We start from the raw sequence: 14,463 nt of genomic DNA, 5'->3' as shown, positions 1-14,463 counted from the left end.
TCCTACAGACATTCGCTATGATTAGTTACAAAACTCTTCAGTAGTAAACTACAGGATGAAATTTGGACTCCTACCTGCAGCCCTTCAGGTCTTGAAGTATAATTTCAAATAAGGAAAAAATAAGACTAGGCAAACACCTTTTCTTGTCTAACACAGTATCACTTACCAATGGCATTTGGATATAACCTGTAAACAACATTCATCAGTACACTAGTACCACCATAAACTTCTGGCGAGCTCTTACTAGGGCTTCATAGAATCATTTCGGTTTGTTTCAATGTAGGCAAAAGCAACAAGCACTTAAGTCTTGCAGACGGGGTGGGCAGTCCATATTGCTACCGTTTCACTACTTTATTTCCTTGCACAACCCTTTCACTGGCAGGACTACTACACGTAGAAAGGGGAATTCTTAACCAGTAAAAACAGTCAGATGCATGAAAATGATAAATATTGCTTTATTAAATTACTTTTATACTCCTACAAAGAAATATTCTGATTTCCATTACAGAATTAAATGAAGGAAATTCATTGCTGTCACTGCAGTTATCTAAATTTAGATACAAAAAGGTTGTAAAAAGACCAGTCTATTCAAGTTACAAAAAAAAGGCAGAGAATAGACAAGTTCCCTTAGGAATCTTGAGGCTCAGAAATATAAAGTCCTATAATACAATGAAATTAAGAATTCAGCAATGTGTTGAACAATTGTAAACTGTAACTGCACTAGTGGACCACATTATTCAGCAGTTTCCTTAAAGGTATGAACTGTGAACTGAACAAAAAGTGTAGCTGACAGAGCAGACCTCATTTAGTTGTTCTCCCTTTCACTCCCTCCAAGTAAAAGTTGCGAGATCAGCATTCAGCATTTAAATGATAGAAAGGAAACTTGCCTCCATAAATATCAGAAATTTCTCCATTCTGTAACTATTTATATAAAGTAACTAGCTGTTACAAATCAGTTTCAAGTAAAACAGGTGGCTGAGGCAAAAATAATCAAAATCGGATCATACACAATTTTACTGTAAATACAGTAATTTGAAAGATAAACACATAACCATAGCACTGACAGGGTATCAATGCTGCTGTATTATAGACATGATGTGTCAGTAGAAAATTAGGATGTCTATTATCAAAATCGAGGACATTCATTCCAGTCTCTGGTAATCTAATCTTAGTGCAAAACAGATGCTAAGACATATTTAGCAAAAAAGGTGATACATTTAAGGCCAAAAATGTGTTCAGTCATCACTATCGCTTCCAGATTCACTCAGCTGCAAGTCATTTCCTAGAAGAAAGAGAGTCATCGTATTAGTCATTTTCACAGAAATACTTTTCTTCTTTCAAGATATTCCCTTTCCCAATTAAAGGCTTACAAGAACTAATACCAAACAGGTTGGGAGGGGTTGGACTAGATGATCTTTAAAAGGTCCCTTCTAACCCAAACTATTTTATGATAAGAAAATAAATAGGTGTACAACCAAACTGCCCAGTGACAGAACCTTAGAAAGATCACTTTTCTACAATTTCAAAATCTTGGCAAGGAAGCCATTAGCTTATTAGCTACAAGTGCATTTCTTTAGTATCACCAGATCACAAAAGACAACACCTAGCTATCTTTGCCACCCACATTTTCATGCTTCATAAGTGGGAAAACTGCTGGTGAATGCAGTTTTGTGAAAAATGAGTTGTGTTTTTTTTTTAAACACACATCTGAATGCTACTCAGCTGTGCTTGAAAACAGTGGTGTCTCAATCAAGAAGAGCAGCTCTTTGATGTACCATTTAAAGATGTATCAGTGACCTACTATTTCAAACAGGTTTTGAAACAAGTGAACAAACAAAACATCAAAAGAAATTTTACACAGCACTTTAATTTGGTGGCTATATGTATTTCAAAATGAGGAAGTAAGAAGAAAGACTATATTGTGCTTGCAATGGATGTCCATAAGCTTAGGGGATAGGAGGGAGGGAATCTTTCCAGGATGACAGGTAACTAACAAAAAAAACCATAGCAGCATGCTATACAGAATCTACATCTTATCTAGCAACTTCCCACGCATTTTTAAGAATTTGTTCCAACTAGTATGCTTTCATTCACACCTCCCTTTCCAAAGAGCCATTAAAAAAAAAAAAAAAAAAAAGGGAACGCATCTCAGGTTGTGCTGAAATAGCCTAAAAAGCAAAGAAAAAAAAAAAAAAATCACTGAAACTGAGTAGGCACACAATTTTCACATGCCCTTGCCTCAGCTGCAGCACCCTTCACAGATCATTTTTACAGATGGGTAAAAAAAGTAACCTCAAGAAGGTAAACCCAACAAGACACTCAGATTGGATCTTTTGTTATCAGGCATATCAATTCTGCCAGAACACTGAAGTCTTTAACATGGCTGCATTTAGCCGCCCTTTGTTTTCCACTGTCATCACTAAAGCTTAGAAAGTGGTACATGATTGTCTGCAACAAAACAGAAAACATTTTATGTAAGACAAAAATAGTGAAGATGGCTGTTTCCAGCAATCTTTAAAGTACTACTGTAGCCAAATTTTTTCCAATCCTTTATAGAGACAACATTTACAGCCCTATTATTTTAATATAAATTTAAAAAGCAATTTTGAAAGAACAAAATCAAGTAATTTATCAATAATTATTCAGGAAAATATGTTATCCTAAGAAATAATATTTCAAGGCAGAGAATAGCATTAGTAAATTAAACTCATGCATTTATCACTCAAAGGAAAACTTACAGTGAATTCTTAGAAATCCCAGTCCTGTTATGCACTACCTACTTTAACAGAGGACTGGGAGTACAAACAAGATAACCTTCCAAATAGTGATTCTGCAGCCTTCAAAAGTTATTTCAACATAGTTTATAGAAATTACACAAACCCTATAACACCAGCCAAAAATACCAATGCTTGTGAAAACCAGCAGATGGGAAAAGCAAGAACTCCAAGTTCCAGAGTCAGAAATAATGCATTAGGATTTACTTCAGGGAAAGCTTTCTGCCCCATTTTAGAACCCTACATCCAGAAAACACCTTCAGAGAGATGGCAAAACAACACAGACTAGAGTTGGTAGTTTTCAGATGGGTTTGGTGCAAGAATGGAAAGTTCAGTTAACTAGGACTCTGAAGAAACATCTAGACTCTATTGTACTTATGAGGCAGCAATAAAGTGGGGAAAACTGTTGAATTCAGTTTTCGCAGTGCCAATTGCTTATTAGTAATATTAATTGGGGAAATAGATTGCACTGCAAGTTATGACATTTCCTAAACTTTTAAATCAGTGACTATAATACATTCAATTGAATTGCGAGTTATAGGGAATGGGAAAACTCATAGGCATGACCTGTGTTTCACAGATCTTAGGGGTCACACCAACACCAAACTAATACAAGGGAAAATTATTTCATCACTAGCTGCTTGAACCAGCACTATGTACCAAAAGAAGTGAAGTTGTGCTGAATACTATGTACATGGCAAAAGGCCCCAGAATAGCCAATCTATGCTGGTTTTTCTTTGGAAAATTACTTTATTTAACGTAACTCTTGTTTAAACAAAAAGTAGATGTAAAGCAACATATCATCAAATACTTGTGAAGAACAGATTCATTTAGTGCCACCATTTACAGACTTTGTTGTAAGGCACGTTGTAAGCCTATATAGTCAGCTTCTGAAGGTAGCAAGGGGAAGAAGCAGTATTTTGGGGGTGAGGGGCAGTCTTGAGCCCCAGGTTCCTGAAGAGGTAGATTATGTATATCTGATAGAAGTATGTGGTTACCATGCTCTAGACACCACCTCCTGTGTTTTCCAAGTTCTACAAAACCTCAGCTGTATGATTTCTACATGCCAGATGAAACTCTGCTCTCTAAGCCTTCCCCCAGTCTTCTGCCTGCACACAGCAAGGCAAAGAAAAACTTCACTAATTACCCAGTATGGCCCCAATTCTACAGAGGTGCACAAAACTAGTCACACACATAAGCAGTCAAACCTCAAAACAGGATTAGATGAGCAAACAGGTTGTGCTAACATTTGTTGATTCAATATTGTATTTTTGTAAAACATTATTTGAGATGGAAGAAATTACTGTACAGGACCCCAACTGAGAACTCTTGCCATTCAAACTAGAACGATGTGCTACCCATTTAGTTTCTCCAGGTTTCACTTTCCTGCCAAACTCTCTCAGCAAGAGAGCTAGAGAAACACATTCTCCTTGAAAGTAACTATTTTGATCTTTGTCTAGTTGAAGTGTATTTTAAGTGTTAACTGTACTGGAAGTTTGGGACAGAATAATTTTAAGCAGTAAATAGATCTGTAACCATAACAGAAGTAAATAGGATCAAGCTAAAGATCTAGGCAAGATCAGATAGTCAAGCCCAAGGCTTGATGCTACAGACAGAGGTTCTACCTGTCAACATGGTTCTTGAGCACCATCAAGCCACCAACTTCCCCTGTAAGAGTTTTGATGTTGCCATGTTTTAAGCAGCATTTTCTCACTATGACTGTTGGAACTGGTGGACTTGGCCACCTGTACTTGTAAGTGTATCTCTCAGTGCAAGCTCTGCCAGCTGGGATTCTGTCACTAGGGATAGAGCTTAATCTCGTTTTCATAACAGTTTTATTTAAAGCATGAAGAAAGGGAAATCCCATTTGTGAGTAAGCGTTGAAATAAATGGCACATTCTAAAGTTACGCAAATTATAAACATGAAGACATTGTTCTCTACAGTGACAGTAAAATGAAAGCAGCATTTAGTCCTTTGCACACAAAGTCACAGGACTTTTCAGTCTGATCTTATCTGTTAATGCAGTACATAATAACCAGCACAGATATTTAATTAAGTATTTAAATACTAGCTACAAAAAAAACCTGTTCATGTTATCCATTAAGTACTGAAATAAAAGTAGATCTGCCAGAGTCTAAGATTTCAATATAACAAGTTTACATATAAATGATAAGCCCTAAAGAACTTAGGCTGCAAACCAGGGTCGATGGGAATCTTTTCAAACTGGGAGCCTGCAGCAAAGCACGTAATTAAAAATGTAATAATTTTTGAAGACTCACCATAGCTGAATACTCACTTCTATGTCTGAATACTGCTATTTAGGTAGTGAACTTAAGATTCTCTACCTGGTGGGATTTTTTTTCTGTCCTACCTCTACTTTTTTGAATACACTGAGCATTCAATTCCAGGCTGCGCACCAACCACTTCTTGAAGAACACCGCAGCTGCTCTTCAAATTACATTTTTAGTTGCCTGAATGAGTGGAATAAGATAGTATCACCTGAAAGCACATCGCCTCCTTCCTTATATGCAAAGGGCAGTTTGGCCAGGCTGTCCAGTGGAACAGTGCCATGAATAATAGTAACTGAAGTATCTAAGAATACGCCATCTCTTCTGTAATTCAGAGTATTGCGAGTACAGTATCTTTCCCATAGTTCTACCCAAGAAATTATAAGCATATGTTTTGGGAGTGCCCTGTTAGTTCAAGTATTTTCAATACAAAATTACTGTTCTCCAGTCCCAATGTATATAACTGGTAGGAAGCCAGAAGAGCTTAGGAAATATTTTCAACTCCATCAGCTTTAATTTAATATCTCTGGGGACCAAGAACCTTCTAGCCCAGTGTCTAATTCGGACCGCTGCTGAACAATCAAACCCTAGCATCACTTCCCACAGTTTTAATTATAACAGAGACATACTTAAAAACAATATGGTTTCCTTTCAGAATCTTGATGTCTGGAATTGTGCACTAAGAAAAGAACAGCCTTTGTACTTACGTAGTGTATTCATCATATGACCACTGCTCTCTTGGGATCTGTTATGACTGGCGTCTTTGTCAGGGATAGCCTGTTGTGGTATGGCAGACACAGTAGGCTGCGGCTGCAAATACGGCATTGACATAGGAAGAGAGGGCTTCGTTTCTTCATCTTCAGAATCACTAGAACTATTTTCACTACTTGATGAAGAGGACGAAGAACTTTTAGAGTCAGATGAACTGTCAGAGCTACTCAGCTGGTCCATGATACTGGCTTCTGCTTTTAGCTCTGCAAACAGTATGATTTGTTTCTCAGTTAACATTCATCATAATTGAAATATAAGAAGGAGGGAAAAAAATAATAAAGAAAAATCGACAACAGAAATCAGGTACACGCATTATAGGAACTAAAAAAAAAACAAACAAAACCAAACCAAAAATGACCAAAACTCTTCAGAACAAAGAAAAGGGCACAAGCAAGCATCCAGCCTGTCATGTGGTTTTCTTCTCTCGTAGCTTGGGCACTTCCTCCCCTTCAAGCCAAGCGTTACAACAAGGGTGACTGCGAACCCAAAAGCTAACCTCACATTCCACAGGGTAGCACATCCTACACAGCCTTTAATTTCTGCAACTAGCAAGTCTTCTGTATTTTTCTTAGCACCCCCAAGGATGCCTTTCACTGACTAAAAACTGCAGTTACATCACAGATTAGTTAGCTCTAAGATGTCTGCAGCTGCACCCACAATGCCTCCCAGCAGTTCGGCATGACAATCAATACACTTGTTTGGACCATGTGATATTTCACTCAACACCAAGTTAAGCATGAAGAATACCCAAAAGAACCATCCACAGTTTACTGTTAGGAAGATTTCACCAAATCCTTGTTCTCTTTATAGGTTTCAGCAGTGGGGGAAGCTAGAGCAACATGAGGTAGACAAGAAATACTGGAAATCAGCAGATCAAACTGACTCAACCAACTTGCATTCTTGATGAAATAACTCACCTGACTACCGTAATATTTAGGAGAGTACGACTGGATAGATCATGCTGCACAGTATGCATTTTTGATATATACTAGCCAAACTCCAACATACAGAGGAGTTTTGCAGAAAGTTAAAAAAAAAAAAAGTAAGTTTTGCAGAAAGAGTACACTTAATAATTGTGAAAAATAGGGGTGCTGCTGAAGTGAGAAGTCTGAAACAGACGACTGAATCATGGTGGATGGAGATTTTATACAGCGACCTGAGTTACCCAGAGTGCAGAAGTTCATAATTATAAAAGATTGTAACTACCCAGACATTTGTTAAGATGGTCTTACAAGCACTTGGAATACTTCAGGAAGAGCTTTAATATAGCAGACATAAAAAGCAAGTAGGAGAGTGGCTCATTTCACTTCAACGTGTTCTTTTGTATTGGGTAAATTTGAAGATGAAAGTCACCACGATGCAAGTCGGCTCAGAGGTTAACCAAGAGAAGAAGGGAGAACAAAAGAATAACCTTCAACACAAACTTCCATCAAGCCTTCCAATTCTGAGTTATCAAAGGCCACTCTGAAGGAAAGGTACTTAGGCCAGTCAGCCTTATCAAAGGCCAGTCTAAAGGAAAATGGTGTTGCAGAAAAATGGCACCTGAAATAGTGCAGCTATGGCTACAAGGACAAACTAACCCAATGCCTAGGAAGAACAGAAAGTACAATAAAAGACCATACTGGCTGACTCAAACATACAGAAAGAGAAGGGGAGGGAGGGAAGGGGGGTGGGGGGGGCGGGTGTGTAAGAGGAGGCATCCTCCTGTTACTAAGGGCATGTATAGGAGAACAGCTTAAGGACAGAAAAGAAGACAAAAAAGCTAAGGCAAAAATTTGGGTGCAGCTAGGAGAACAATCAAGAAGTCATTTCAAAATTAATTCTAGAGAAGAAAGGTCAAAGAAACAACTGATCTACCACACATCTGGAGCTGTAAGCTAACTAAAAGATACAGCTCAAGTCCTATGCATTTAATTCCACTTCCTCCCTGCTCTCACCAATGTCTAAGAGAAAAATTTTAAGTGAAAGGCTAAGTTAATACCAAAACCTGAGCAATAAGATCTCTGCCTTGAATTCTGACATAATTTAATCTGACAGAATTTAAATGAAGTATTTTCAAACAGTGAAGGAAGGGCTGCATGTACACTAGAGGACAAAGGTAGAATGATCTTTCCCCCACCCAAGAAAGAGTAACAAGTTCAAGGTAGTGTACTTAAGCAGGAATAGTCAGTTACACAACCATGGGATGAAGAACCATTAAGCAGGCAACACTTCTGAAGAGTCTGTGAGTTACAGTGGGTCACTACGCACAGTTCTACCACGCCATGCTGTTGCAGAAATGACAAGCATTACACTGGGACGTGATACTATTGGGTTTTTGTTTATAAAGATGAATAGTGTCTGTAAGACAGTCTTCCTGCTCAACTTAGCACTGCTAAAACCTTAGCTGAAACAGTAAATGTATTTAGGCAGTATACTTCAGAAAGTTTTTGGCCTCATTGTAAGATAGATAGAGAGACAATGAATCAGGGATCTAGAAAACTTAACTTCTAAGGAAAGATTGAACCAGCTGGCATCATTTTGCATAAAGAATGGGAAAGACATAGCAGCTTCTAAGTACAAAAAGGACTGCTCAAAAGCAGCAGAGTAATCTGGTCTATACTTGCATGATAAATATGAAAGTAGTAACGGGCTTACTGTCAGATTATTTATTAGGAAGAACCTGAACAGTAAGGAGAGCAAAGCCCTGGAATGGGTTGCCAGAGGGAACACAGGATCTGTCACTGGAAGGCTTTAAGAACAGGTTAAAAAATTATGTCAGAAATCTGACTTTAGGACAGAAGGATGGACTAGATGACTTCAAAAGGTCCCTACTATCCCTGTTTGTCAATTATTCCACATCTTTAGTACTACTCAAAATTGGACTGACACAACACAAGAGTCTGACACATGCTAGCAGCCCCTTTGGTGACTTGCAATGTGTTTGACACCACCACTACTCCCAAAACAACAGACCACCAAGAAAAAGCATCATCTTATTCCATGTGCTCAAGTACTCCTTCCTCTTTGCAATCTTAGATGTATTCTAGTACTGTTCTGTAGTATAGATTTCTGGTCAGAGTTTAAGATGAAACCAGAAAAAAAAAAAAACCAAACCCTTCATAATGACACATCTAAAAAAAAAAAATCTGTTTAAAGGAATTCAGAACATCTTGGGAGGCAGATGTCAATTCCAGTCAATGAAACTGCCACCTGTCAGCACTTCTGTAGTAAGTAATTACCACCTGCCATCTTCCTTATCCTCCAAAAGGAAATACTCATGAAATATGAGTGTTGCACCAAACCAGAGTCTCTCAAGAATACAGTACATAGCACTGTTCAAGGGTTGATTTATGCAGGTGTTTAGCTGTCTTTTTCACTGGAACCTCATCTTTCACAAGGTCTTATCCGGTAATTTAAAATGTGTTTTGAGCTGTAAAGCATTGTAACCTATACATTTGCTGAGTACAGAGAAAGAATGAGGAGTGATGTCAAATGGAAGTGACTCAGTTGGTTCCAGTGCCACAATACAACCAACTATATATTGATTAAAGTAGCAGCAGAAGACAATCAAGGAGAGCAAGCAGTAGGACCCTTGGTATTATTAAGCCTAATGGTTCATCTTATTTTTTACCTTAGCAAGTTTAAAATACTGCTTTGTTACCACTTGAGCCAGAGTGGTCATTTCCATATCAGGTTAAAGTACTTACATAATCAGCTGCTTGTGTGAATCTCAAATTAAAAAAAACAACAAAACAAACCCCACACAATGAAAAAACCCTGGCTCTTAAAAACTAATTGCTACTTAAGAGCAAAGTTTCTGAAACTTATGTGCCAGTGGAGCTTACCTCGTTCGATATCATCCATAGGAGAAGACGGAAACATCTTTTCTTTTGGTGGAGAATTTTTAACGTTGTTTGGAACCTTAGTTGCATTTCGCATTTGCTGCTGTTGCTGCTCTATGCGAGACTGGACTTTACTGCTTCCTTCAGCTCTGTGCGTAAAAGCAAAAGATTTTTAATTACTAGAAGACAAGATGCAAGGAAAAAGGCAAGAACACAGGGGATACAGTATCTTAAGTTATGGAATTATTTGTCATGCCTTTCTAAACAGCATCATTAGATTTCTAGGTACATTATTATACTGGCATATAATTATATATAGCCGTATTAAAAATTGCTTTTTAATACAGTGCTAATAACTTTTTAACCTTTTGTCAGTTGTTTTTATACCTGGCTACCCAGGATCACTTAATAATAATTCTGCTGGAAATTACTTCTATGGACTCAGCAGCAGCAAAAAAAAAAAAAACAAACATGCAAAAACTTGGTATGAGAAAAACAAGCCATTAATATTACTGAAATATGTCACAGAATTTATCTATTTCCTCATTTAGAAGTCAGAATAGAGTAGGCAAGCTACTTTCCAAACAGTACCTCCCCCCCAACTCATCAGAAAATAGCTACCATCTCTTTCAACGTGACATTTTTTAGTAAATAAATAAATAAATAAATAAAATTTAAAAAAATTCCCATTTCTTCTGCCAGTTAAGACTCGAAAGCTGTGAAGTCAGTGTGCTGAGAAAGCAGGCTTTTCACTCTATTAAACAAGGCCAGGTACTTTCAAAAAATGATGTTTTGCTAAAAATAGGAACGGGTAGTTATGTATCTCAATTTAGGCTCATTAACAAATCGATTTTCACAATGAGTAAAGCACAGTTGTTTCTCCTGTAAATCACCCACCTGGTTTTTTTCACAGTGATGTTGCTACTAAGTTTCTCTAGGCGACATTCTCCAGTGTCATGGTTGATAATTAAGATACATTCTTTTAGGTAAGGCTTCTTTGAGCCCTTGAACACAGTCACTGGTGGAGTTGAGCCCTATTAAATCAGAAGTTCAGTAAGCATTACTCCTGTAGTCTTTCTTTTCTTAGAAACAGCAACCCATCACAGTGATGACAAGTTCACTGTAAGTGATCATTTCTAGCCTTTAAAAATGTTATCGGTTAATTCAAATTAGATTCACAGTAGCCAGGACCAAAAGCAGCTGGTGTTTGACTGGAACGGGATTTCACCCAGCTTAGCTTAGTTTGAAACTGATTAAATGCTTATTTCCCAATGAGAGCATGCTCACTGTAGGACTCCTTTTACCAAAAGGGGTTTCAGTTACCATATCAGCAGAGCAGTAAAGCATGGCAGGTAGTAAATTTTCCCTTTCCAGTCTCTCCTGCTGTAGAACTGCACTAGAGCAATAAATACCAAGGGGAAACTTGCACTGCCAACATCCACATGAAGCTTTTCTGTGTACGCAACACTTCTGGGTCATCCTACAGCATATTTCCAATGCAGTGAACACACTTAAAGTTACAGTGCAGCTGTTTAACCTTTAGGTCTTTTGTAATTCTACATTCTTAGAGCAATCGTTTTTCTACTGTAAAAATCACACAAGCAGCTCTGAAACAGCACTGAAACTTCATATCCTTCTATATTCAGTATATACTTATGACAACAAAACAAATTATTCCCTTAGGCTCACCACTCTTCAGCCACCCCACTCACCTCGATATTTGGCAGTGTTATTGTCACCTGTTCACCTTTGCCAACTTTAAGTTCTCCTTCACAGGACATATCAATAGATGCAGGCTTAAAGTCATCTAAATATAAAAACAAACTGGATTATTTACAGGCTTTTCAGGAATCTTATAAATGTAGACACCTTTTAATTGCAGCTGGAAACTATTAAGTTAAAGCCTTTTTTGCTAGTGTATCATCTAGCATTCCCCTGCGCAGGTAATTCCATAAGGCAGTAGAATTCAAAGTCAAGATGGTTTTCTCAAGAATCACTACAAGTGTTAAAACCTTTCGGTTAAAATTAGAAAAATGCTTTTAGGTTTTAATGGATAAAGAGGCCGAATGAGCTGTGTTATATTTCAAAAGATAAATCCTCACATAATTACTTTCAGAAAAATCAATAACTAGTTCTTGAAAAGGTAGATCCCAAACATGGGAGATGTAGACAAATGACTGAAAATGCAAACAACAACATCAATCCTCAATATCCATTTCTCATTTTACTATAACATGCACATCAGAAGCTGACCAAAACTTGAGTTTCCATATATTTATTTTTATCAAAAGTGAAATTATTTCCCAATTAAATATTCATTTCCTTTTTGTCTTTTTCGACATCTAAAGTATTGATTAAAATAAGTTTTAAACAAAAGAAGATACCAATTTCTGGTCCTTTCCCAAAAGTCTGAGACATTGAAAATGAGCACGTGTTCAGGTATCAGCACTGCAGCTATATAACATGCTACCATTATATATAACTTCCACCAAATCTATTGATTCCCATTCATTCACAAATGAATAAGGAAGGGCTACAGCTTAAAAGGCCTGCCTGCACAGATCTAGGGAGATCGGATGGCATCAAGAGGCTCTGCAAGGCACGTGGTAACATATGTGGGTTTGAACCTGTGGTTCCAGCAAACGCACCCGGGGGTGTCCGGTGCCCTGCCTCGCACGCTGAGGAGCGGCACCCAGTTGCAGCTGAAGGGAGGCACAGAGGGACCAGGCGCCTAAAGGGGACCCATTAGGCAGCACGCTCCCTGGCCACAGCACGGCACGCGCTCCTTGCCGCGCAACCTGTCACGCCACCCACTGCTGTCACAGGCGGCAGCGCTCTGTTATGGCTGGGGAGCTTCCCAGTTCTGTAATGCTGCCTGCAACCCACGGGCCAGGCGGCACAGACCACAGCTGGGAACCGTGGCTCCAGCTTGCACACCAACCGGGCAAGAAAACCAAGCCACGAGAGCGGGTGGGCAGGACTGCGCACGCAGCAGAAGGCTTTGAGCTAAGACACAGGTAACAGCCCCTGCTAACCTCGTTTACAGCAAAACCCCACACGTCGTCTTACAGGGATAAGCATTCAATAGTTCCAAAGTTTCTCATCAAATTAGAGAATGTTTGCTTTAATATATGGCCACTGGGTGGTTAATACTTCAGAAAATTAAGATACTGATTCCAGTGTCCATAAACAGACTTCTGATCTTAGCTTTTAACCAGCAGATGTCTTCCCCTTTACTCATTTGTTAACAAAAACTTCAGGTGTCAGGGAAGGATATTTTTGCATGTGCATTTCATGGAACCAATGAACTTGCCAGTTTCTGTGTCTCATTTGTTGGAAAGGAAGAGAGATTTCAAAACAGATTTCAGAATAAATCATCAAATTACAGGAGTCAGCAAGAAATCGTAAGGGTAGGAGGTACCAGACGTGGTTTTTAGTCCTCTTTGAAATTAGGGTAAATTTCAAGTTACAGCATTTGTTTAAATCCATTTATAGCTTTTGCCCGCTCCCTTCCCTCTCTTCCCCTCCCACAGTTGCAGACAATCCTACCAAGTGCCGTTCCATTTGCTCACAGAAAGCACATTACCCATCTCACTGCACTGCGTGAAAGCATACGGGACATTCTCCAGAGAACGTACGTGAGACTGAATCTTGGGGAATCAGTCTATAAATAATGAGACATCAAAACCAGAAGCAGCAGTCCTAAATTACCAGAACTATAATCCTGAGAGCATTTGTTTCCTAGCTACCCTCAGAATCTTTGAGCACACACCTCTCGAGATAGTAATTATGTACTCAGGGAGGGTATACCAGCTTTGTGATTAATACTGCCTTTAACCTTTGGTTGCTGAATTGTACTTCCAAAAACTAAGCACCAGGAAAGAGGGCAAAGCCGGAGGCTCAGCCCGGTTCGGTTTTCAGCAGAACTGCGTCGAGACAGAACGCTGGATGCAAAAGGTGTAAAAAACGAAGTTTGTGCCCAGAAAGTAAGCGAGGGGCAGCACTGGGATACAATGGCCGTACACCTCATCAGCAACGCGCTCCCAGGAGCCATCTGAAACCTGATCTGCACCGCCTTGCTCCCGAGACCCCGGCCCAGCACCCCAGCCATAGGGACCCGGTTCCCAGGTGTGCCCCAAAACCCCGGGACGAAGGCGGCCAACTCACTTCGGCTTCCCGGGCCCTGCCTGAGCAACCGACTGATATTTCAGCTCCCGTCAGTCTCCCGGTACGACCTGCCGACCGAACGGATAAGCTCCTCCACAGACAGCGCTTCGATACCTGCCCAAGCCGGGGGCGGGGGCGAACCCAGCGCGCCATGTCCTCCCTCCCTCCCTCACACCGATGCCCGCCCGGGCCTGCTTCGACCCACCCTCCGCTACCGGGCCTGCGAGCAAGGCCAAGCCGGGCCGCAGTATCTGCCCGGCCAACCTCCCCGTCCCTCAGGGGACCGTCGGGCCCGGAGGCGGCGGCGGGGGGGGCGGGGAACCGGGTGCCGCCGAACGGCGGCACCCGGTTCCCCCCCCCCCGCCGCCGCCGCCGCCGCCGCCTCCGGGCCCGACGGTCCCCTGCGGGTCTGCCCCATCCCCACGCTCACAGCGAACGGTGTGGAAAGCGCAGCGCGGTTGCTTCTCGAAGCTCTCGCCCAGCTTCAACACCCGCTCCTTGGGGTCGAAAAGCGACGGGACCGCTCCGTTCATCGCGGCGCCTCAGACCATGGCGAACCCGGGCGACCCCCGCCGCTGCCGCCGCCACCGAACATCCCTCGCACCGCCCGGGCACGCCCACCCGCCCCCACGGGCGGC

At 40.5% G+C, this 14,463-nt stretch overlaps 1 protein-coding gene across 1 annotated transcript; it reads right to left on the bottom strand.

Moving 5' to 3' along the window:
• Positions 1-439: 439 nt before the first annotated feature.
• EAF2 (ELL associated factor 2) lies at positions 440-14,463 on the bottom strand. Its single transcript, XM_052791446.1, has 6 exons — positions 14,256-14,463; positions 11,371-11,465; positions 10,556-10,692; positions 9,662-9,807; positions 5,771-6,037; positions 440-1,282 (listed from the first exon to the last, which is right to left on the bottom strand). Exons 1-6 carry the CDS (start codon positions 14,356-14,358, stop codon positions 1,236-1,238), a joined length of 795 nt encoding a protein of 264 aa, XP_052647406.1. The 5' UTR covers positions 14,359-14,463; the 3' UTR covers positions 440-1,235.

Source organism: Harpia harpyja, chromosome 7 (assembly GCF_026419915.1).
Source record: "Harpia harpyja isolate bHarHar1 chromosome 7, bHarHar1 primary haplotype, whole genome shotgun sequence".
In the NCBI taxonomy this organism is placed as follows: domain Eukaryota; kingdom Metazoa; phylum Chordata; class Aves; order Accipitriformes; family Accipitridae; genus Harpia; species Harpia harpyja.
Note: the sequence above shows the minus strand (reverse complement) of the source record. Positions and strands in the feature narration are given on the sequence as shown.

What these genes read in the sequence shown, in the direction of transcription:
- EAF2 (XM_052791446.1), bottom strand. Translation starts at nt 14,358, where the DNA reads ATGAACGGAGCGGTCCCGTCGCTTTTCGACCCCAAGGAGCGGGTGTTG. An exon ending in ATCACTGTGAAAAAAACCAG is followed by an intron (nt 9,808 to 10,555) that starts GTGGGTGATTTA and finishes TTTTACGCACAG; the next exon opens with AGCTGAAGGAAGCAGTAAAG. An exon ending in TATGGATGATATCGAACGAG is followed by an intron (nt 6,038 to 9,661) that starts GTAAGCTCCACT and finishes TACTGTTTGCAG; the next exon opens with AGCTAAAAGCAGAAGCCAGT.